The following is a 25,856-nucleotide window of genomic DNA, read 5'->3' on the forward strand; positions in this document are numbered from 1 at the left end:
TCAAACAACTGGGAAGAAGGTCCAAACAACATCACGACAGGAATACATGGAAGTTTGACACAGTTGTACCAATTCAATTAAATCAGCCCTGTATGTTTCTCTCTTACCCATAGGTCAAGGGGTATGTTTTCATGCTGATAGTTGCCAGAACTTGAAACACATCATACTTGTTTTACATTACTATGACATCCACATTGCTTCACGACCAACATGACAATTGTGGCATATACTAAACTAAGGTTAACCATTTTTCGGGGGTAATATATCAAATACATTTGATTCTGTAAGTGAGTGGGAGGGTAACGTGTATTTGTCGTCTTCTGCGGAAAGCATCAGCTCTTCTGAGCTACAATTGGGGGACCTTGCAATATATCAGTCTAGTAGCTCGCTCACTCACTTTTCCGGAACTGCTTCATCCAATTCGGGGTCATGGGGATTCAGAGCCTAACCCAACAGGTAGTGGGTGCTAGACGGGCTACACCCAGAACAGGACACACACTCAGACAAACACACACACACTAAGGGACAATTTACCATAGCCAATCCACCTAACTGTCTTTGGACAGTGGGAGGAAACCTGAGTACCTGGTGGAAACCCACATAGACACGAGGAGAACATGTTAACTCCACAAAGACAGCTATCTGAGGTTAGGATTGAACCCAGGTCCCTGGAGTTGTGAGGCAGCAGCGCTAACCACTGCCTCACCGTGCTGCCCATAGTCTAGTAGTTATTAAAGATACTAGTTGTTTTGCTAGTTAATGATAGAGAAATAAGGTTAAAGCACATTCTGACACGTTGTCTACCGATGTTTCCTATTGAGGGATTGCAATGGATTCTTGTGGAGACTACAGGGGTCTTGCTGGAGAGCTGGTGAGAGCCTCGTATCAGCTCTTTTCATGTAGGCTCCTCATGTCTTCTCCCACTCAAGGACTTGACAAGCCAGTGGTGAGCACTTTCCCCTGAGGAAGTCAGAGGGCAGTTCAGAGGCTGGCAGCTGTATCTAATCGAAGTGCCACTGGTGATTTGATGGCTACTGCCATAACAACGTACAGCCGAGGCCTAGGATCATCATTTGGATCCCAAGCCAGAGGTGAGTGCTGGGGGGTGAGGAGGGGCGCTCCTCCCAATGCTGGGCCCCTCGACCAGGCACTGAATGCCTTTGAACGAGGATACATGCCCACCCACCGCTCCAGGAGCTCCATAAGCAATCCTGCACGGGCTTGCTTATCATGCTCACTGCGTGGCGAGCTCCCCAACCATCGATGGGGTCGTACCAGCAGCGGCAGGATTAATGGCCGCTTAAGGGCCTCAATTGGCAGCAGGCCGGGAACGCCATCCACAAGTCTTCTTGCCCCAGGTTTAATTGGGGTGGAGTTGTCCCCAGCCGCTATCCCCCCGCCTGATTAAATGCCACCATAAGTGGGAGGGCACAAAATTCCATCCAGTGATTATCCCCACCCTAACACAGGCTGTGCTGTTGTAACTCAGCTCAGATTGGGACCAGCATTTGGAGCTTATGTTCCATTTGCAGTCATCACTGCACAGATCATATCAAGATGCATCACGTTGTTGATTGTGAGCTCACCTTGACAAAATTAATGACATTCATCTCCAGAAACAAAGGGCTGAAGTTTACCAGCCCCCAGGAGGTGGGCTGATTGGTAGGGGTGCTGGTAAAATGATGGAGAGCCCTGTCCACTGGAGAGCCCATTTCACCAACAACGAGATTCGAAGCAGACAGTGTGTCCATTCCAAGGAGGCACCAGCCAATTTCCATAATGAAAGGGCCCAATTAGGGGCTGTTTTACAGGACTGTTCACATTTTTGCAGATCACCTACCACCCCCTCACCCCAGCAGCGTGAGGAGGCCGCCAGCTAAATGGAGGTAGCTTTCCAGTCACCGACCTGAATGGAAGCTCGTCCACAGCAAAGAGAAGGTCACCAGCAGCAGGAACCTCACATGCACCCCCAGGCCCAGCAATTTTCCCAGAGGGATTTCCCTCCAGCACTCAGCTCTTCCTTAACTGTAACTGTAAATCTTGCCTTTGTCAGCCTTCTGTAGGCCCTTGGTTTCTAACTTACTTCAGTATTGACCAGAACTCCTGGTGGCGCTGCTGAGCAAATTATTGTGGGCACTTCACAGCCACTTAATTGGCTGCCACCTGTAACATCTTGGGGGAAGTCGCCTGCCTGTGCATGCTGACGACATGCATTTCCACCTGATGTCAGCACCTTTGCCCCAGTTTGAAAAGGGCGCAGAGGGCAGGAGAAGCTTCAGTTTGAAAAGGGCGCGGAGAACAGGAGAGGCTTCAGTTTGAGAAGGGCGCGGAGAGCAGGAGAGGCTTCAGTTTGAAAAGGGCGTGGAGAGCAGGAGAGTTTTCAGTTCAAAAAGGGTCCAGAAAGTGGGAGAGACTTCAGTTTGGGTACCTTGCTGGAAGTCAGAGCGGAGCAGACCTGTGGGAGACAGTAGGGAGATGAGGAGCGCACTATTTCACTGTTTTAGCTGCTGGGAAGCTGCAGTCCAGGAAAAAGACAAGAAGCAACTGTGACATCACAGGAAGCTAGTAAGTTGATTGGCCGGTAAGTGCTCAACCAAAGGGACAGTGTGTGAGAAACAGTTGAGTTAAGGTAGATCTATAAATAAAATGAACTAAAACTTTAAAATAATAAACCAAAATTTGAAAACTTTAAAATTAAAACCAAACAATAAAGAATTTTAAAAAGCAATAAAAATAAAGTAATTTAAACAAACGTCTAAAGCACATACTTTGTAGTTAAGAAGCATCCAACCTTTAGTTGTCAGTGGTACGAGCATTCAATAAGCACAGTAAATTGCAGCATACATAGGAGGAAAGTATATAAAGTAAATTAACTAAATAACATAAATTAGAATGGCGGACAGGTGTTATGTTGCAGCTGTGCAATGTGGGGACCAAGGCGATCTATGACAAACACTTCTGCAGGAAGTGTAAGCAGCTTGAAGAATAACAGATCAGGATTATTGATCTGGAAGCCAAAATGCAGACGCTGCACAACATAAGGGAGGGGGAGAAATACCTGATACTTTGTCCCAGAAGACAGTCACACCTCTTAGAAGAGAGTCATCTGTTTTGGTCAGCAGTGAGGGACAGGAGGATGTGACTGTAGTTGAGGCAGGTAATGGGACCAAGCAGACAGTAATGGAGGAGCTTCAGATTTTAAAATTGTCAAACGGGTTTGAGGTGCTCACAATCTGTGTGAATGAAAGCGAAGTCTACAAGGTGGATGAGCTGGCTGGCCATGGCACTGTGGTTTGGAAGCCATTCAAATGGGGGGAGTAGAAAGGAATGTAGTGATAGTAAGGGACATTATAGTGAGGGGATTGACACTGTTCTCTGCAGCAAAGAATGAGAGTCCAGACGGCTGTGTTGCCTGCCCAGTGCCATGCTTCAGGGAATCTGCTCAGGGCTGGAGAGGACCTTGCAGTGGGAGGGGGATGATCCAGTTGTTGTGGTCCATGTAGGTACCAATGACATGGGTAAAACTAAGAAAGAGGTTCTGCAAAGTCAATATGAGGAACTAGATGCCAAATAAAGAAGCAGAACCTCAAAGGTAATAATCTCTGGATTATTACCTGAGCTACATGCAAATTGGCATAGGGCAGGAGAGACAAATGTGTGGCTCAAAGACTGGTGTTGGACAAGTGGGTTTCGGTTTGTGGGGCACTGGCACCAGTACTGGGGAAAGTGGGGGCTGTACCACTGGGACGGTCTACACCTGAACCGTGCTGGGACGAGTGTCCTCACAAATCACATAATTAGGGAAGTAGAGAGGGCTTTAAACTAAACGAGGGGTGAGGGATCAAGCTTGGGTAGAGGTAGCAATTCAAGGTGTAGAGTCAAGACAGGAAAGCAAAATAGTAATATGAGAAATGAGGGTCAGAGAATGGCAGGAAGGGATAGAGAGAAAAAACATAAGAATGACAGAGAGAAAAAACATAAAAATACATCAACAGTCAAGACTAGATGTTACAAAGGTAACAAAAGGACAAAACTGAAGGCTCTCTATCTGAATGTATGTAGCATTCGTAACAAAGTAAATGAATTGATGGCCCGCATTGAAGAAAATAAATATGATATGATAGCAATTACAGAGATGTGGCTGCAGGACGACAAAGAGTGGGTCCTTAATATTGAAAGGTATATGACATTCAAGAAGAATAGGAAGCTAGGTAAAGGTGCAGGGGTAGCACTGTTAATCAAAGAGGGCATTGGTGCAATAGTTAGGGATGACCTTGGTTCAGGAGATCAGGATGTAGAATTGGTTTCAGTGGTGATGAGGAATAGTAGGGGAAAAAAGTCTTTAGTGGGAGTGGTCTACTGGCCCCCTAACAGTAGCCACAGTGTAGGACAAGGTATTCAAGAGAAAATATTGCGTGCTTGAGATAAAGGGACGGCAATAATCATGGGTGATTTTAATCTACACACAAACTGAAAAAATCAGATTGGAAGTAGTAGCCTGGATGAGGAGTTCTTAGAATGCTTTTGAGATAGTTTCTTAGAGCAGCATGCTCTGGAATCAACCAGGGAGCAGGTTATATTAGATTTGGTATTGTGTAACGTGACAGGATTAATTAGTGACCTCAGAGTAAAGGCACCCCTAGGTAGCAGCGACCACAGTATGATTGAATTTTACATCCAGTTTGAAAGGGAGAAGAGTGGGTCTAAGGCTAGTATCTTAAACTTAAATAAGGGCACCCACGTGGGGATGAAAGCTGAGCTAGCTGAAGTGAACTGGGAAGCCTGGCTAGAGTATAGATCAATAGAGAATCAGTGGCAGACATTTAAGGGGATATTTCAGAGTATTTAGAATAAGTACATTCCTACTATAAAGAAAAGTTATAAGGGGAGGACCCACCATCCATGATTAACTAGAGATGGTACAGAAAACTTAAGGAAAAAGCATACAACTCCACAAAGATGAGTGGCAGGATAGATGATTGGACAGAATATAAAGAATGGCAAAGAATGATTAGAAGGTTAATCAGGAGAAAGAAATTAGAGTATGAGAGGAAGCTAGCTAGAAATGTAAAAACGGATAGCAAGAGTTTCTACAGGTACTTAAAAAGGAAAAGAGTAAGTAAAATGAGTTAAGATATAACAACTGCTGTGGATGCTGGAAATCTGAAACAAAAACAGAAAATGCTGGAAAAGCTCAACAGGTCTAGCAGCATCTGTGGAGAGAAAGACAGAGTTAACATTTCGAGTTCCTATGACTCTTCTTCAGAGCTGAAGTGGAAATTTGATGAAATTTATACTTCTTAAGGGGGGTGGGGCAGGTCGAGCTGGATAAAAGGCCAGTGATAGCTGGGGTCAAAGGAGGGATTGACAACGATGCCCTTTAGTTCATGACATCTTTGTCAACCCCTCCTTTGTCCCCACCTATTGCTGGCCTTTCATCTAGCTCCACTTGCCCCACCCCCCTTAAAAAGTATAAACTTCATCACATTTCCACTTCTTTTCAGCTCTGAAGAAGAGTCATAGGGACTCGAAATGTTAACTCTGTCTTTCTCTCCACAGATACTGCTAGACCTGCTGAGTTTTTCCCGCATTTTTTGTTTTTGTTTAAGTAAAGTGAGTGTTGGTCCTCTCGAGAATGACAGTGGGGAGTTAATAGTAGGTGATAAGAAAATGGTGGAAGAAATATTTTGCTTCTGTGTTCACTATAGAGAATACAAAAAACATTCCAGTAATAGCTGCAAATCAGGAGGTGAACGGGAGAAAGGAACTTGGTGAAATTGAAATCACTAGGGAAAAAGGTACTGAGTAAATTAATGGAGCTGCGGGCTGGCAAGTCTCCAGGTCCCGATGGACTACATCCTAGGGTCTTAAAAGAGGTGACTAATGAGGTAGTCGATGCACTGGTGTTAATTTTGCAAAATTCGCTAGATTCTGGAAAGGTTCTATCAGATTGGAAAGTAGCAAATATAACCCCTCTATTCAAGAAGGGAGGGAGACAGAAAGCAGGAAACTATAGGCCAGTTAACTTGATGTCTGTCATGGGGAAGTTATTAGAATCGATCATTAAGCAGGTTATAGCTGGGCACCTAGAAGAGCTGAAGGCAATAGGAAAGAGTCAGTGTGGTTTTGTGAAAGGAAGATCATGTTTAACCAATTTATTGGAGTTTTATGAAGGAGTAACATTTGTTGTGGATAAAGGGGAGCCTGTAGACGTACTGTACTTGGATTTCCAGAAGACATTTGATAAGGTGCCCCATCAAAGATTATTACGGAAAATAAAAGCTGATGGTGTATCGGGTAACATATTAGCATGAATAGAAGATTAGCTGACAGCAGAAAGCAGACAATATGCATAAATGGGTCTTTCTCTGATTGGCAGGATGTGACGAGTGGAGTCCCACAGGGATCTGTACTGGGGCCTCAACCTTTTACGATTTACATCAATGACTTAGATGAGGGGGGTGAAGGCATGGTAGCTAAATTTGCAGATGACATAAAGGTAGATAGGAAAGTATGTTTTGAAGAGGACATGAGGTTGCAAATGGATATAGATAGGTTTAGTGAGTGGGCAAAGATCTGGCAAATGGAGCTTAATGTGGGAAAATGTGAAGTTGTTCACTTTGGCAGGAAGAACAAAAAAGCAGAGAGTTACTTAAATAGAGAACGGCTGCATAATTCTGAGGTGCAGAGGGATCTAGGTGTTCTAGTACATGAGTCACAAAAAGTTAGTATGCAGGTACAGCAAGTAATTAAGAAAGTAATGGAATGCTATCCTTTATTATGAGAGGGATTGAACATGAAAGTAAGGATGTTTTGTTTCAATTATACAGGCCATTGGTGAGACTGCACCTCTAGTACTGTGTGCAGTTTTGGTCTCCTTATTTAAGGAAGGATGTAAATGCATTGGAGGTGCTTCAAAGGAAGTTTACTAGATGATACCTGGAAAGAGTGGGCTGTCTAAGAAAGAGTTTAGAAGAGTGAGGAGTGATTTGATTGAAGTATACAAGATCCTGAACAGCCTTGACAAGGTGGACGTCGAAAGGATGTTTCCCCTTGTGGGTGAGTCCGGCACTAGGGGGCACCGTTTTAAAATTAGGGGTCACCCTTTTAGGACAGAGATTAGGAGAATTTCTTTCTCTTGGAGGATTGTGCGGCTTTGGAATTCTTTGCCTCAGAAGGTGGTGGAGGCGGGGTCATTGAATATTTTTAAGGCAGAGGTAGAGAGAATCTTGTTAGGCAAGGGAAACGAAGATTATCAGGGTTAGATGGAAATGTGGAAATTGAAACACAAGAAGATCAGCCATGATCTTATTGAATGGTGGAGCAGACTCGAGGGGCCGAATGGTCTCCTCCTGTTCCTATTTCTTATGTTCTAATAGTAAAATATTGGCCAGGAAGTTTAAGTTTTACTGAAAAGATTTATTTCCATCTGAACTGCAACTTTTTAGGTTCCATAGCTTTCCCAATTCCAACCTACTAATGATGTTGCCAGTGATTGTGTGATTCCCGATTCCCAACCGTATAGCGGTCCTGTCACTGACCTGTGTTTCCTGCTAGGTAGCTCCCCACTGGTATCTCTCAATCACCCCTGGTTACCTCCATGGGGATACGGTGATATAATGTTTACCTCATTAGATCATTGCGCCAACTAAAAACATCCTCCTCAGATCGTTAAGATCAAAATTCCCTGTGTAACATTTCTCAATTATATTCTGTAGAATCCAAGGGTTAGAATACTTTTCTCGGCCTTTGAAAAATCTGGATGACCCTTTGGTCAACTGACAGCTATGTGTAGAATCCCATATAAAGCCATGAGCATAACCTTTCCCACCAGTCAATCCAGGCAAAGAATTCCAAGTTATTTCTCCTGCCAATCTTTAGTTTTTTCTAAGCCAAAATGCAATTCTGCATGAAAAGTCACCAACAGTAGTATAATTCCCTGATGACAGAGTTGTCATCCAATATTTTTAGATGCTAAATCCCCCATTGTAATGATAGGGAGTGTTCTGAATTAATTTCTTGTGATAACATCTCATTAGCCTGCTCTGCATAGCAGGCTTCTTCTATTATCAACAATAACCATTTTCTATTAGGGTTATTCCTACCAATATTTGCATAAAGTGTGGTGCAACAGCAGACAGCAGAATACAAAGTGCCAATGTAATTGGAAAACCAATATTTTTTTTGTGTTGGTGCATTTCCCCAATTTTGATTTTCCTGAAGACAGTAAAGCAATTAAATTAATTTACCATAGACATGCTGACCCATTTTTTTTTACTAATTCTGACTTAGCCGATTAATGATGGCATAAGCCATGGAATGCAGAGGACAGGTTAGGCAACAACAAGTGACACACATACACATGCCTGTTAAACTGAAATTAAAGTTCCTCATTGATATATATATTTTTAAATGACTCTGCTTGGATCTTTCTTAAACACATTGTTTTCCAACTACCATTCACAGCCTTATGGCCTTGATGTAAATTTAAATATTAGGGCTGAATTTACAACTGCATGTTACAGCTGAGGCACACCACCAGTTACGTCCAGTCATAACATTTGGCCATGTTGTGTCTATTATGAACTGACAGAAATTGTCATATCATTGTGAAAAGTTTGAATTCAAAAACCTGTTCTGCACTGTCTGTTCTTTGCCTGCAGTTATAACACTTGAGAACAGAAAATTCATAGTCAAACATGAAATGTTAGTACAATACAGTTATCCTTCACAAGTTTTTGAATTCAGAAAAAATGTTATCAAATTACATTCCAGTTATACCGATGGAAGTAAAGAGAGCTGACCTAACTAATTCTTGGCTTTGCGGTCCTCATGGTGTAGCAGTTCCTTTTCAACTGACCAGCCAATAACATCCTGGTTAACAATTTGGCACTTCTGAGAAAATAGCCAACTCTTTCGCATCTCTCAGCTATTTAGATAGCTTTCCAGATTTTAGACTGTTTTGGCCAGGTGACACAGTACCTCCAAGAGCTGTTGTCTCCTTTTCTGCCAAACAGAAAAACTGACCTCTCTCTGAGAGGAATTTGCTTTTTCTCCTCACAAGAACTCTGTGTTCCTCTTTCTGCCTCTGTCTGCTTTCTCTTTGTGTCTGCATATGTGCACTGATCGCCTTCACCCTCCAGCTCCTCTGCTTGCAATTCTCCTTTGTGCCTGTACGTCTCCTTTGTCTGTAGCCACATGGCTCCTGGTCAAAATTTCCTTCTTGCTGGTACTGCTTGCAGGTCAGGGGTCACCAGGTTACATGGACCGAAATTTCTTATTGTCCAAGAAAATTACAATCAATCAATTTACAATTGATGCAAACTTTTAAAAGTCATTTTCAAACATTCTGCAAAACAATAACAAATTACGGATTCACTGACATTTTAAAGAAATTACAGCTTTTCCTGTACTGTGCCCAGGTCAAAGGTCGCCACAGTTGGAAATAGAACATTAGACTCACGTCCTTCCATTTACTGATTGCTGTTGCCTAGTTGGCCAAAGGCCTGGAGTTCCAAGTGCTGCTCTAGGCACTGAGTACATATTTTAGGCTGGTGTTCAAGTTCAATACTAATTGGGTGCTGCATTGTCAGAGGGCTGTTTTTCAGAAGAGATATAAAACTGAGGATTCATCTGCCATCTCTGCTAAAAAGTAGATTGGTGCTAGTCAAAGAAAAGCAGAGGAGTTCACCTTGTGCCCTGGCCAACATCTCTCCCACATTCTACTCAACCAAATAACTATTAGCCTCTTGTGCAATTTGCTGTGCGTAAATGAATTGTCATGTTTGCCTATACAGCCACAGTGAGTACCTCAAAATATTAATTGGCTGTGAACTACTTTGAAACATCTGCGATTACAAAGCAAGCAAGCAAGAAAGAATTCCCATGTATATGCCAATGATGATTTGCTATTAAGGGGTTTAAAAATAAGACAAAAAGCAAGTTGACTGTGAAGGAGTTTGAGTAGAATTTTTCTCTCCCCACACTGTGTAGCAGGCAGGCAATGAGTTCCTTCATCTTGGTGATAAATCTCTCTGACCATTGTAACTTTTACCTTGATGCGTATATTGTTCTCATCATCTTGTCAGCATACCACAACAAGATTAAAATTGGCTAAATGGTAATGTTTCCCAGGAAACCAACAGACATCTTTTGTCAGTGTAAAGACGGTAGGTTTTGACCTGTAAAACGCTCATGTTTGTTTATAGGGTGTAGGATGACATTTGAAACTGTTAAAAGGCATGACAGTGAGAAGGGTTTAAGGGATCAAGCATCATTTTCAGTGACGTCAGCAGCCTGTCCTTTGCTCTCCAAGTCTTGAGGTAGCAGTTTCTCCCTTTAGACTCTGTTGTTCAGGACTCTAATTTGGCAGATCCTTTGCAGTTTTGTTTACAGAATGAGATCTTTGTGAAATGCCAAAGCAAGATTTAGTGCAGCAAGTCATAAGGGCTCTTGGTGACTTGTTCTGCAGTGTGAGGTGTGTATACAACAGTGAAAGCACCAAGCTGAAAGAAATGTGACTGTGTTGTGGAATTAAAGAGGTACAAGGATAGATTCCCTAAAAGAGAAGTGAAAAGGGATCCACTAAGTCTGTGAAGCCTCATAATAGACTGACACTTTTCCAAAATTAAACATGTTTCTCTGCCCCTGCCAGTTCTTGATTTGCTGAATGGTACCAAGTAGTTGTTGCCAGTAATACAGCCTATTCCTCTTAACTCACAATTACTTAATTCACAGTTGCTTAATTTGAACTAAAATTATGCCAAAAGTACCTCCTTTTTCTGTTTTGTATGCTTGTACAATATGGACTTGAGAAGTATAAACTCAAAATAGACACTTTGCTTTAAAATAAAATGGAGTCAAGAAGTCAGGTGACCTTTTCTTTCCTGCCAATACAAATGAAACTACAAGATCCCTTTGAACTAATCTTCATGTCTGGGGAAGTATTAACGATGTTATTAAAATGCAAATGACTCTTTCCGTGGTAAATGGTTGCACTTCTCCAATTCATTTGAAAAACTGGTTTCACAATACTGTTTGCAGGCTCCTCAACTCCAAAGGTGAAATCCAGAGAATGGGTGTGAAAAGCCCCATTTTTATCACAATGGTATGTGAATAGATGATATTCAGACTCCATTGTTTGACAATGGCCTAGCCATCAGAAACTATTTGTGAGGACAATGGTAAAAGATGCTCTAGTCAATGACAGATTCTAGGTTTCTGAAGAAGAGATTTAACAAAGCACATTTTTGGACCAGACAGAGAAGAAACATCTAGACCAGCAAAAGAATGAGACCCTGCCTAAGAAACACCAGTAGGCAGAAATTAAGGTCGACCTTAACCTCCCCACCTGACTAACTGGACCAGGGTTTCACTACAGGGCTTAAATATTGCACCTTAACTGGAGTGGAACAAGAGAAATTTGCTATTGCAAATAATAAACAACAGTGAATTCATCTTCTTAAACCTCCAGACTCTTTCTTTACTTCAGTGGAGCAAAAAAAAGGAATACAAGGTCTATATCATTTCAAGTCTACACCCCAGAGAAAAGCAAGTGTGACAAAGAACTCTTCAACTCTTAACACCTAGATGCATGCTACTTTTATATTCACAATCTTTTCTTGAGTGTATGTGTGTGTATCTCTCAGTGTGCGAGTTGGTGTGATTGCATATTTGTTCAGGTGTTGAATAATAAACGTTTATCTTTCTTTTAAAACTTACGAGAAAACCTGTCATGTGTCTGTTCCTGTCATTTACAGCACTCGGGAGTTAAAACACATTTTTAACACACTTTCTTCGATCAGCTGTGAGGTGGCGAGAAAAGGAGAGCCTGTGTAGCAACTGCAAGCAGTTTTCATTGCACTTAGAGCTGAGATCCAACATGTCCCTGGGATGAATTAGAGTGAGATTCCTTCTTTGGGAGCGTCACTCAACCCCATTATATTGTTGAGGCAGCATTTACACTTCAATTGTAATGAAGCTATTTCATACTGAAGATGTTCTTGTGGAAATGCACCTTTGTTTATTTTTAGATTTATTAAACCTTTTGAAAGAATACAAGAGCAGCAAAGTCAAATCATTGCATTTTCTTAACTGTAGCATTTGGAGCAACTAATAATATCAAATGGGGCATAGACTGCAGCTATGTTGGGCAGATTATGCAGTCTATTTGTCTGTAATCCAAACCTTATTCTCAAAAGACAGCCAGCAAATAGATACTTTTGCTTTTCTATGAGTTAAATAATTTACAGGGAGTCTGGATTAAATGCTAAAATGCAGAAAATGGATGTCTACAGAGAAGGAAAGATCCATGTTTATCTAGCAGCTGTCAGTACCTCCGGGCATCTCAGTGTTTTAGAGTTAATTAAATTTTTTTTTGAAGTTTCGTCACTGTTGTATCATTGGAGTCTGGATTAAATGCTAAAATGCAGAAAATGGACATCTACAGAAAAGAAAAGATCCATATTTATATAGCAGCTCTGAGTACCTCAGGGCATCTCAGTGTTTTAGAGTCAATTAAATATTTTTTTTGAAGTTTGTAACACAAGACTGTTGTAACACAGGAAACGCAGCAGCCAATGTGCACACAAGGTCCTACAAACAGAATTATGATAATTACCAAATAATATTTTCGGTTGGCATTGGGTGAGGAATAAATATTAGCCAGGATGCCAGGAAGAACTCTAGAGAGATGGGGAATAAAGCAATATAAATTTCAATGGCTCAGCAAGTTATCAAGATATAGCCAGGTTGTACATGCGTGTAGGTGTTGTTTTCTCTAGGTGCTAAAAGGCAGTCAATGCAAAGCCTTGCTAGACTGTGGAGTGCAGAATCGTAGCTGCAATATTCATAGAATCCTATAGCACAGAAGGTGACCGTTTGGCCTATCATGTTTGTGTTTGCTCTATCCAATAAGTCCCACACCTGCAAATTTCTTTTTAAGTATCTATTCAGTCCCCCTTTGAAAGTAAAGATTGAATCTGCTTCCATTATTCTTTCTGATCATAATAAGTTGCTGCAACATAAAACATTCTCCTCATTGTTAAAAACATTTTCTTTCATTCACGGGATCTGGGCTTCGCTGGCTGGCCCAGCATTTATTGCCCATCCCTAATTGCCCTTGAGAAGGTGGTGGTGAGCTGCCTTCTTGAACCACTGCAGTCCATGTGGTGTAGATACACCCACAGTGCTGTTATGAAGGGAGTTCCAGGATTTTGACCCAGCGACAGTGAAGGAATGACGATATATTTCCAAGTTAGGATGGTAAGTGACTTGGAGGGGAACTTCCAGGTGGTGCTGTTCCCATCTATCTGCTGCCCTCGTCCTTCTAGATGGTAGTGGTTGTGGGTTTGGAAGGCTCTGTTGAAAAGCCTTGGTGAATTCCTGCAGAGCTTTTCCCCTGGAACCCCCCACCTCCCTACTTCTTTTAATTGTCTTAAATCAATGTCTTCTGTTACTGGCCCCCTTGCCAATGAAAGCAGTTTCTCCCTATCTACTTTATCTTCATAATTTTGAACATTTGTCCCCACCTATAACTACAAAACAGTGCACCTGAAGGGCAGTTTCTGTTTTAAAGTGTAACAACGTCCTAAACAAATATGGGACCAAATAGGGTTTCAGTGAACTGCCTGGGCAAGTCATCAGGGTTTGGACAGCATCATGTGACTCATTGTTTGAATAGTTGTGTCTCAGACTTTTATACATTTTGACAATTTTCCATGTCTTTCTTGTTCCTAACACTAATAGCTTGTTTTTTCTTCTCTAGAATCTTATGGCCAAAGCTTTATACGACAATGCACCAGAATCTCCTGAGGAGCTATCTTTTCGCAAAGGGGATATACTGATGGTGATTGAACAGAACACTGGCGGGTTAGAAGGATGGTGGCTTTGCTCACTGCATGGACGACAGGGCATTGCGCCTGGCAACCGCCTCAAACTTCTTGTTGGGCCAATTTATGACAGCTCCCCAAATGAACCCTCTTCCTCTGTGGCAACACAGCAGTCACTTCAGCAAGGCATCTATCAAGTACCCCCAAGCCTGCAAGGCTCTTCTGGCTGTGGAAGTTCTTTTCGAGATCCTATTTACCAAGTACCCCCTTCACACCTAAGTCAGAACATATATCAGGTGCCTCCCACTGCATCAGGCCAAGCTGCACAAGGCCATGAGATCTATCAAGTGCCACCATCTATACAGAGGAATGCTTGGGGGGCTGATAGTGTCCCTCCTACAAGTAAGGTAGGTTTCTCTAATTCATTTTGAGTTTACTTCATAGTACAGGATTCTCCACTTTATGCATTCCTATGCTGGCACAAAGAAACATGAAATCTATTTCTGGTTTCTACTGCAACAATCTCGGCCAGCCTACCATATTGTTTTGCAGAGTTTTCCACCCTGTTTTGCACCAGTTTTTTCCTTCCTTTCTGCAGAAATCTTTTGGGGTGGTTTTCAACTTGCCAACAGGGTGTAAAACTGACATTGCTGTTCAGCCACCCCTTAAATAAATTGCCCTATTTTCATTTTAAAGTTGAAAATCTACCCCATTGGGTAATAGGTAAGCCATCAGTGCAACATGCCCCAGCTTTCTGTGTCAGAAAACGATTCAACTGCAGGGAATGTTTCAGTCAAAATCAATCCTGCCCTTGCCCTATGGCATTATTGAACATGTGTTTCAGCAGAGGTCCCTGGGCAATGATGAGAATAGGAATCCTAGGTGTTTCCATCTCTTTAAAGCAGAGTGTCAAGGTAAAGTGCAGTATCTCTTTAGTTAAGAGCAATTCAGTGTCGTGAGGGATTAATCCAACAACCTTCCTGGTTCACTGGACAAGCTGCCTGAACCAATGGTGAATAATTTTGGACTTCTGACTGCAAAAAAGCAATTCCACACGAACTTACAGCCAATGAACAAGTATGTCTGTTCCTGGTCTAACAGTGCTTTGGTGATGTTGTGTTAATGATAAGCTACAGATTTTTCTTAAAAGACGGTGCAATACCTGCAGAGGTTAGTGCTTGATGGCGTTCACCACTAACTCACTGATGTAGTGCAGTACTAACCATGTTAATATTTAACTGACACAAAACTTTGGGGCTTTCTTTACTTATGTCCTGGAACAACAATGGATACAGTATCAAAGGCAAGCAGAGGATTAGGATTACAACAATTGGTTTATGTGAAGAGATGCATCAGCACAGGTTAGATGGGCTGAATGACTGGTTTGTTTCTGTTCTGAGATATTCCATGATTACTTTGGTGCCAGAGCAAGTGGTCAGTGCACAATTGTACAATATAAGGAAGAAGAAACTGAGGTCTGAAGTTTATATGGCTGCTGTTGAAATGTCTGTTGCATGTTAATTTGAAAATTTCTTTAACACAAGATATTAACTGAAAGTTGTAAACTATTTTGTTAGTAATAGCAAAATACTGCAGATGTTGGAAATTTGAAATAATTTTTGTCAATAACATTAATCATATTTAAGTAGCAATGTAGATCAGAAGCAAGGCTCATCATACATCTGTAATATATAAGAAGGTCCTATCTGCAGCACAAGCTTCTTGTAAGCATCTTGGTTCCTTCCTGTTACAGTTCAAGTGCCACATTTCAGCTATCACATTTTGTTAATTGTTGAAAATAGAGCAGCCGAAATCAGGACTGAATGTTGTAGTAACTGTAGCTTTAAGGAATGTAGTGATTGTAGCTTTAAGACTTATTGTACCGAGTAGTATCACTTGTAAAGGGTTATTTTCAACCCAAACCCTCCTAAATCATGCAGAGGTTCAGATTTAATGTGAAAGCGCCGGGGTAGACCTTAGCAACGTACGTAGCAAAGTTGAGACCACTAACTGAACATTGTGACTGTGGGGAGACCCTAACCGATATGTTAAGGGATCATTTCGTCTGCAGGGTGCATGATGATGCCATTCAACGACTGTCATTAGCTGAAGTAAATATTGATTTTAAAAGAGCATTGGAAATAGTGCTTACGATGGAAAGCACTGACCGGGATTCGCAGCCTTACAGGGTGTACAAAATGGCGTCATTTTCCAGTTGGGGCAGGAACAAATCTCCGGGCGTGGTGCGAAAACCAGGGAGTCAGCTATGAAGTAGGAGACAGTCCCTGCTACCCGAAAATTTAAAAATATGCAGGAGACAGCTTAGTAGCAAACCTGAAAATAAACTGTTGCTGATGTGGAAGTAACTATATCTCTGAAACTTAGTGTTTTAAGAGGTGGAGTGCCATTGTTTCAGTATGTGACTTCTTTTATGACAATAACGTAAAGCAAGATTGAGACAAACTCCCAGGCAGCAAACTAAACTGATCAAAGTACATGATGTGGAAGAACCGGAAACCACTAATTCCAATGCTTATTCTGTATTTGATGTGAAAGTAAGGAAAATGGAGCCAATCACCGTTAACTCTGCAGGTCAATGGAAAACCTTTCGATTATGGAAGTGGATACTGGTGCATCAGCCACTGTAGTGGGGGATCACACATTCAAATATTTAAACAAAGGCACTCAACAATTGAATATGGAGCAAACTTCAGCCAAATTGAAAATGTATACTGGTGAAGTCATATAAGTGAAAGGTATTACCACTGTACCTGTTTATTACAAGCACCAGACAGCACAGCTCCACATGATTGTAGTGGTATGTGAAGGACCATGTCTTCTAGGTTGTGATTGGTTAAAATAAATTAAACTAAATTAGTCTGACATTTTCCAGCAGAGAGCTGGAGGACTGCCAGAATTGCTAAAGAAATATGATGAGGACTTTCGAGAGGAACTGGGGAAAATCAAGGGCCTGCAGGCTAAGATCTATGTTGACTCTGAAGCAACTCCTCATTTTTTTAAAGCCAGTCCTGTGCCTTATGCCCTGAGAGAGAAGGTTGACACTGAATTAAACCATTTAGAGAAGCTGGGTATTATTCAGCTGGTTCAATTTTTGGAATGGGCAGCACCCATAGTCCCTGTCTTGATACCAGATAAGACCATCCGTATCTATAGGGATTATAAGTTAACAGCAAACAAGCTGCCAAGTTGTACAAGTATCTTATCCTCAGGATCGAGCTGGTTACCTAGTGTGATAGTTTCTGTGACCAGACCATTGTTGTACCACGTAGGAGTGGAGGGCTAGATCACCCGAAAACACTAGGTTCATTTGAGAAGGGAGCTACCCCAACAAACCGATGCTTCACCTGTAACCATTGTAGAGCCTGTGGCCCCCCGTTGTGATTGATCAACCAAGGATAGACATACCAGATGTCTCTGTCGGAGTGGATAACACTGAGCTGCCTGTGCCTAAGGAGGTACCTGATGTTGCTGCTGTTTCAGTAAATGAAGATTCTGTAAGAGATTCTAAAGTTGTGGAGCTACGATGTTCCACCCAGATAATTTCATAACCCGTGTATATATTTGTAATGTCATGAATGTAGTTGTTCTTGTAAATACAAATTGTAAAAAAAAATTAAAGGGGAAGGAATGTAGTGACTGTATCTATAAGGCTTATTATACTGTGTAGTATCATGTGACAGTGTGAATGAGTCAGCCCAAAGTATGGGAAACCTTAGGGGTTGAGTTAGTGCCTAGTTATGGTTCTTGATGGAAGCACGTAACTGCTGCTGAAGCCCCGTAAGTAAAGTTCACAGATTCTTATGGGAAACCCGTCTGGAAAATCAAGTCTATAACAAATATACAAATCATAAGTGAGAAAAGTGATTGAATAAATCAGTGATCTTAACATTGCTTCGTTCATGGCATAAAACCTCATTATTATAAAACAGCGACTCTGTGAACGACACCAAATGGGAGTTGCTAGTATCCAATAAAGGATTTGAATAGAACAGGTAATACATGCAAATCTTCATCTCTTTATTAAACCAAATAAGATATTGCCATATATTGTGACTGTTCCTTTACTAATTCTAAAGGTGTTCGCCAGTGCCTTTAGTTGTTGTCAAACATTGTACTTTCACTAAAAATAACCTGCATGGTGCTTGAGTATAACCACAACAAACTTGTTATTGTTGAAGGATATTTCTATGCAAAGTGAGATTGCCTTGCATCAGAATGGAATCTTTTAGATATGACTATGAACAAGAGAATTACTGGCAACATTGTAATGGCATTCACACTGATGTTTGTGATGATTGTTGGATATGGAACTTGAAATGTGATGTGACCGATCAGGGCATTGCTGGGATCCCCATAGAAAGTGATTTGGTATAAATCCCATTAGCAGCAGTTCTCCATCTGATCAGTTCTGGGACATTATTGAATTATCCACATGCAAACCAATGTCAGCTTTAACCTTGGAAGGGAGATGGAAACAGCAGAACCTTGAATAATGGGACTTTCTGAAGTCCATATGAACAGACATAGTTCTCAGTTTAAGACCATAAGACGTACGAGCAGAAGTAGGCCATTCGGCCCATCAAGTTTGCTCCGCCATTCAATGAGATCATGGCTGATCTGAGAATCCTCAACTCCACTTTCCTGTCTTTTCCCATAACCCTTGATTTCCTTACTGATTAAAAATCTGTCTATCTCAACTTTGAATTTACTTAACGACCCAGCCTCTATAGCCCTCTGCAGTAAAGAATTCCACAAATTGACTACCCTCTGAGAGAAGAAATTCCCCTTCATTTATATTTTAAACGGGCGATCCCTTACTCTGAGATTATGTCCTCTGGTCCTAGACTCTCCCACAAGGGGAAACAACCTCTCAGCATCTACCGTGTCAAGCCCCCTAAGAATCTTATATCTTTCAATAAGGTCACTTCTCATTCTTCTAAACTCCAATGAGTATAGGCCCAACCTACTCGACCTATCCTCATAAGAAAATCCTTCCATACCCGGAATAAACCTAGTGAACTTTCTCTGGACTGCCTCCAATGCCAATATACCTTTCCATAGATAAGAGGGCCAAAATTGTTTTCTAGGTGTGGTCTAACTAGTGCCTTGTATAGTTTTAGCAAGACTTTCCTATATTTATTCTCCATTCCCTTTGAAAGAAAGGCTAACATTCCATTTGCCTTCCCTATTACCTGCTGAACTTGTATGTTAGCTTTTTGGGATCCATGCACAAGGTCCCCCAAATCCCTGTGTGCTGCAGCTTTCTGCAGCCTTTTTAACATTTCATGTGGAAAATTATACACCCAACAAAATAGGCCTGTCTCAATATTACACTTAGGTGTCAGCCAGATTATGTACTCAAATGTTCTGACGCTTTGAAGACACGACTTTCAGATGTAAGGGTGCTATCACTGAGCGAAGCTGTTACTTTGGATGAGGGTCTCCTCTCACATCAGTCTGACTTCAAACCCGAGGCTCAGTGAACAGACGGTGTGCTAATTGGGCCACCCAGTCAGTTTTACTCTTAGTAATTCTGTTTACTGTAACATTTTTTTATTTTTAGTATTTCACTGAAGTGCTGCTGAATCACGTTAAAATCTTTATTTACAGTGGAATGTTTGTGCAGTTTAGAGTACAATACTGTAAGCAGCTTCACAGCTGCTATTTTTCTGGAGCAGCCTGGCTCACTTTAGGCAAATTATGAAATGTTGGGTAACTAAAAGCAGCAGAGTTTGGGTGTGGAGGATAGAGACAGAATGTTTAATTTTACAGACAACAACATGTTGGATTGCAGCATCTGTGATTTAAGTCACATAAGGCAGAAAAAAATTTGACCAATTTGATATAGAGATGAAAAAATATAATCTTAGCTACTTATTAAATTAGTGGTGTGATTTGTATTGAAGCTGAGCAGACAGCAAGAGGACTGATCAGGAAATGCTTGGCTGGAAAGTAGCAGTTTCCATTTTCATTGCAGTTTATATTGGCAGAAAGGTCAGACATTTCCCTTTCAGGGCCTACCTCTACTTCTCAATTTATCCCCTGGAGTCCGTGCTAATAAATAGTATAAGCTCCTGCTAAAGCTCAGCTAGACGGTCCAACGCCTTCCCGTTGTTAAACAGGTAGAGGAGGCTGAATTTCATATCCAGTCAAACCTTGGTGCTTTCTTGCAGTTCGGGACTGCAGTAGTAAATGTAATTTTAACTGGCGCATTTCTGCCATTTCTGTTCTGGCCAGAATTGTTCCCCCAACGGGCGGGCTCAGCGGGAGCGGGCGGGGGCAGTCGGGAAGCTGACCGTCGCCCGCGATCCGCTCTGCGATTTCACACGGGTGGGCCGATTAAGGCCCGCCCTGCATGGATTGTGAGCAGCAGCACTCAGCACTACCTGTGCAGGTAGGGGGAGGAGGGAGAAGGGGCCTAGTGCTCAGTTTACACATGCACGCAAAAGGGTGCTTCAATCTCCTTGAGGTACAGAGCTGCCTCAGGGAGGTTGAAGCACTTTTAAAAAAAAATTAATAAAGACCATAAAAATTTAATAAAACATATCCCCTCATGTGACTGTGTGACATTAGATGGGACATGTTTTTAATCTCAAAAGTTTTTATTTAATATGTATTTGCTTTAGGAAACCTTATCCCGCTCGTGGATGAGGTTTCCTAAAAAATGTAAAGGCCACTTGGCCTTTTTGCCAGCCCGCCAACTTTTGGGTTGTACAGGCAGTGTAAGTTTCAAGTTAATTACCTTGTTAATGGCCTTAACAGGCCTTTCAATTATCGGTGAGCGTGCAGCCAACTCCGGTGCACACCCGCCGAATGAAATATGGTGTGAGTGCGCTATATTACGCTCAGGCGTGTCGGGCCCGCACCCACATGCCGAATGTAAAATTCTGGCCTTTATGTACTTCATTTTTGTCCCCCTTATTTCTTTGTCATTTGTTTTGAAATACAAATGGACTGCAATTGAATGAAATCTTTTTTTCATCAAAATTGCTTCTGCTGACACAGTGAAGTTAGTTGTCTAGTTGCACACTCCCAATGCAGAGCTTCATCCACTGAGGCCTCATGGTGGGAAACCTCACATAGACTACAATCAGTGGAAAATTGTGACTGCATGCGTACAATTTGCTGTCCTCTCCCAATGGGCAAGGTTTTATGCAATCGGGCATTATGCAATGCTTGTTTCAATTTCACAGTCAAAGGTTTAGTCAGAGGAAAATCTGGGAGAAATATTAAACCAATAACTCCCATTCATAGTCTCAGTCATGACTCTGCGGTTAGCACTCTCACCTCTTAAGTCTAGGAACTTGAGCCCAAAATCTAGCTGACACTCCAGCGTGGTACTGTGAGAGAATAAGGTGCTTGCATTCAGGTAAGATGATAAACCGAGGCCCTGTTTGTTCTCTCAGGGGTCGTAAAAAATTCCGTGGCACTATTTCAAAGACGACCCAGTATCCTGGCCAACACAATTCCTCAAACAAGATCTGAAAATGCACAATCTCTGATATTTTCTCATTGCTGTTTGTGGGACATAGGTGTGCATAAATTGGCTGCTGTGTTCATACATTACAAGCAGACAGTGGTGTACTAACTCCAGTTATGTGAAAGGCCATAGGTCCACTGTGCTGCGCCGACCCCAGGCTGCAGGTGAAAGGAAATAAAATTCAATCTTTTCTGGCAAGATGCTGGAGCGAGGTAAGAAACTGAAAAGAAATTTTCTGATGTTGTCATTGATTCTCATTTATATCAAACTCATTGAATTCCTCTCAAAGAATTGAACCTGGGGATCCCCCATGAAATCGGCCTCAAAACCAGATTAGTACTTCATTTAGCATTTTCTAGTGAAACATTTTGACGTTCTGAGGTTGTGAAAGCCACCATATAAATGCAAGTTTTCTTTTTTTTAATTAATTGTTGCTAAGGAACAAGTGAAACCTAGTGTAGAGTCCGAACCACAGTTTTGGAAAAGAGATGTGAATGCCACAATCAGGTTACTTCTTCCCGCTCAGTTTCCAATCAAAGTTGTATCAGGCAAAGACTAAGGCACCCCTGCATGAAAGGGAAGTGCAATAAGTTACAGAACCCTTGTTTTGGTAGCAAATGTTTTTCATTGATTCATTAGATGTGGCCTTCGCTGGCAAGGCTGATGTTTATTGCCTATCTCTACACTTGAGAAGCTGGTAGTGTGCCACTGCCTTGAACTACAGTCTTTGTGGTGTATATAGACCCAGAGTGCTTTTGGGAGGGAGTTCCAGGATTTGAGACAGTGATAGTGAAGAAGCAGTGACTTATTTTCAAATTAGTATATTGTTTGACACTAACAGGGGGACTTGCAGGTGGTGCTGTTCCATTGCACCTACTGCTCAAGTCTTTCTATGACCTTAATAGCCAACCAATGGAGGCAGTCACAGATGCCCCTCTCAGCATTGGAGAATTGAGTTGGTACTTTTATACACAATAAAACTTCACAGCTTTGGAAAATGTTTTCTCTTCCTCAAACTCCAGTGCATGTAAGAATGATTTATGATGTTGACTGCCACATCTCAACAATTTGAAACAACGTCACCAATTTAAATAAACTCCAAAAATAAACCAGGTAAATACAGGCCAGTGAGCCTGACATCAGTAGTAGGTAAATTATTGGAAGGTGTTCTGAGAGATCGGATATACAATTATTTGGACAGCCAAGGGCTGATTAAGGATAGTCAGCATGGCTTTGTGCGTGGTAGGTCGTGTTTAACAAACTTTGTAGAGTTTTTCGAGGAGGTTACCAAGAAAGTAGATGAAGCAAAGGCTGTGGATGTTGTCTACATGGACTTTAGTAAGGCCTTTGACAAGGTCCCACATGGGACGTTAGTTCAGAAGGTCCATGGAGAGGTTGTAAACTGGATTCGAAATTGGCTGTGTGGGAGAAGACAGAGAGTGGTAGTAGATGATTGCTTCTCAGACTGAAGGTCTGTGACTAGTGGTGTCCCTCAGGGATCTGTGCTGGGACCATTGTTGTTTGTTGTCTATATCAATGATTTGGATGATAATGTGGTGAATTGGATCAGCAAGTTTGCTGATGACCCTAAGATTGGAGGCGTTGTGGACAGCGAGGAAGGCTTTCAAAGCTTGCAGAGGGATCTGGACCAACTGGAAAAATGGGCCAGGAAATGGCAGATGGAATTTAATGCAGAAAATTGTGAGGTGTTGCATTTTGGAAGGACAAACCAAGGTAGGACATACACAGTAAACGGTAGGGCACCGAGGAGTGCGGAGGAACAAAGGTATCTGGGAATTCAGATACATAATTCCCTGAAAGTGGCGTCACAGGTAGACAGGGTTGTAAAGAAAGCTTTTGGCATACTGGCCTTCATAAATCAAACTATTGAGTATAGGAGTTGGGATGTTATGGTGAGGTTGTATAAGACATTGGTGAGGCCAACATTGGAGCATTGTGTGCAGTTCTGGTCGCCTAACTACAGGAAGGATATCAGTAAAATTGAAAGAGTGCAGAGAAGATTTACTAGGATGTTGCCGGGTCTTAAGGAGTTGAGTTACAGGGAAAGATTAGACAGGTTAGGACTTTATTCCTTGGAGTGTAAAAGGATGAGGGGAGATTTGATAGAAGTTTACAAAATTATGAGGGGTATAGACAGAGTAAATGCGAGTAGGCTCTTTCCACTTAGATTAGGAGAGATAAACTCGAGAGGACATGGCTTTAGAGTGAAAGGGGAAAGGTTTAGGGGGAACATTAGGGAGAACTTCTTCACTTAGAGAGTGGTGAGAGTGTGGAACGAGCTGCCATCTGACATGGTAAATGCAGGCTCACTCTTAAGTTTTAGGAATAAATTGGATAGATACATGGATGGAAGAGCTCTGGAGGGTTGTAGACTGGGTGCAGATCAATGGGATTAGTGGAATAATATTTCGGCACAGACTAGAAGGGCCGAATGGCCTGTTTTCTGTGCTGTAGTGTTCTATGGTTCTATGGTACCATGAGTACCCCTCCTCCTTAAATACTTTTGTAAATCAACAACTTCAGAGCATTATATGTATAACCATCAGAAATGGTGTCAATGCCTCAATAACTTAAACTCCTTTTATTTTTCCTTAAACTTGAGTATTTCCGTTCACTTTCTTTGCATTACTCTAGAAGAGGAATAAGTTGTATATCTATTATATTCCAACTCAGTAAAATGATTACTTGCAACCTGCTAAACAAAATATTCATTCAAATATTCTGTTTTTAATCATTGGGTCTATACTACAGCTACAGTTTATTTTTCTGGATGCTCTTGAGATTTATAGTCTGAACACGAACCTGTTCAAGCTAATTTGTACTTAATTGCTACAATTGCTTATTTTCTGGGCTGTACAAAATGTTCCCAGAACACAGATCTTTACTATCTTCTAATTTTCTTCCCATTTCTTCTACTGCTTTACATAGTCCTCTGGGTTGTTTCCACAAGAAAGACCATGAGCCAGATTTTCCGCTTAAAGAGTTGGGAACCACGAGTTGGGCTATTTCCTGCAATTGCATTCCTGACTTCTAAAAGTCTGGGAGCTCCTGCAAAATTTTAGTATACAGGGATTGGGGTTGAAGAATGTTGCCCCCAGAAACAGGTGGTAACGTAGGCATGCGGATGGCGAGGCTGGCTGCTTAGACGGCCCACCTCGGTTCACTGGGACATCATCCCAGTCTTGCACATGGTTATTATGCCCCTTTTGCCTTCGCCACGCAACCCCTCATATCTCCATGCTCCCTCATATACCTCCATACCCCTATGCCCCTTCCATATCACTTCCATTGTCCCTATGCCTATCATGCATCCTCCATATTCATTCTTCCAGTATCCACTATGTATAAAACCAATGAGCCATATAATAAGTGTAAGTCATTAAAATGCTCATGAAAATGACAAAGTGAGCAAATGGGCTTTGAAAATCTCTTTTGAAAAATCAGCTGCTCCAGCAACCTCAAAAATGTCAATCAAACACAACCATTCATAGTATCAGTGAAAAATCTTTAGTCGTCTTAACATCTCTTAATTTTATCCTAGTAAAAAAAGAGGCTTTGAAAAATCACTTCAAAGAAAGAAAATATATTATAACCTGCTAAAAGTATCAATCAAATAAAACTAGCACTCCTGCCAGAGCTGTATAAGCATTGTCTACAAGGCTGAATTCATTAGTGGATCTTGGAGCTCAGGCAAGCATTCATAATGAGGTCAGATGGAAAATCAATACCTAGCCATTTGTTCAGCCTGCTTCTGTTGATGGAGTTGCTAGATGGCCTTGTTATGAATGCTTGGCTGAGTTCCAAAGCTGACTAATGCATTCAGCCTTGTAAGCAATGTTTGTAGGATGAGTAGGTATGGAGGATGCAGCTGGCATTGAAGGAGCATGCGGTAATGGAAGCTTTATGAAAGACGTATGGGGTGGAAGGGGCATGGCTGTATTGAAGGGATATGCGGTGTCATAGAGGGGGCATTGTGGATGTGAGGGGTTATGAGGAATCTGAAGGGGCATTGGCAAGCCTTTTTAAGCTTACCCGTCAAAAGGCTTCCAACTCCACAGCAGGCTTCCCCCAAAGTTCACAAACTTATTTATCTAGTGGAGTTCCCACAGCCTTCAGCAACCCACTCTCCTCCAGGAAAATATCATGGGAAGGGAAACTTGAATTTCCAGCAGGGATTTAAATTGTGAACCCAATGTAACTTTAATTGTGTGTCAGGCCACAACTTTTCCTGACCCAGGGAAAATAGCAGGCGGCAGGAATGGCCTGGTAACTTTAAAATTGCAGCCCTGCGTGCCTCATGGTGGGAGCTTGCCTCAAGAATGGAAAATCTAGACCCTGTGGGGTTTTTTTGTGGGAATGTAATTAGTCCATCACACACCTTACTAGGAGGACTGATTAGATATAATGGGGAGAGGGGTAAACATTCCACACTCCTATCTGATGTGAGTACCCCACATAATGTTAATTCATTGTTCAGATGCTACAACTCTAGGGGTGAAATTGGT

The 25,856-nt window shown here is 41.7% G+C and overlaps 1 protein-coding gene across 1 annotated transcript in view; it reads left to right on the plus strand.

The window, feature by feature from the left end:
- nedd9 (neural precursor cell expressed, developmentally down-regulated 9) overlaps positions 1-25,856 on the plus strand; it is an 80,651-nt gene that overhangs the window by 24,078 nt on the left and 30,717 nt on the right. Inside the window, exon 2 of the mRNA XM_041184359.1 lies at positions 13,766-14,236. Coding sequence (XP_041040293.1) covers positions 13,766-14,236 — 471 coding nt within the window. The remainder of the gene's footprint in view (positions 1-13,765; positions 14,237-25,856) is intronic.

The sequence above is a fragment of the Carcharodon carcharias genome, chromosome 3 (assembly GCF_017639515.1).
Source record: "Carcharodon carcharias isolate sCarCar2 chromosome 3, sCarCar2.pri, whole genome shotgun sequence".
Taxonomy (NCBI): Eukaryota; Metazoa; Chordata; class Chondrichthyes; order Lamniformes; family Lamnidae; genus Carcharodon; species Carcharodon carcharias.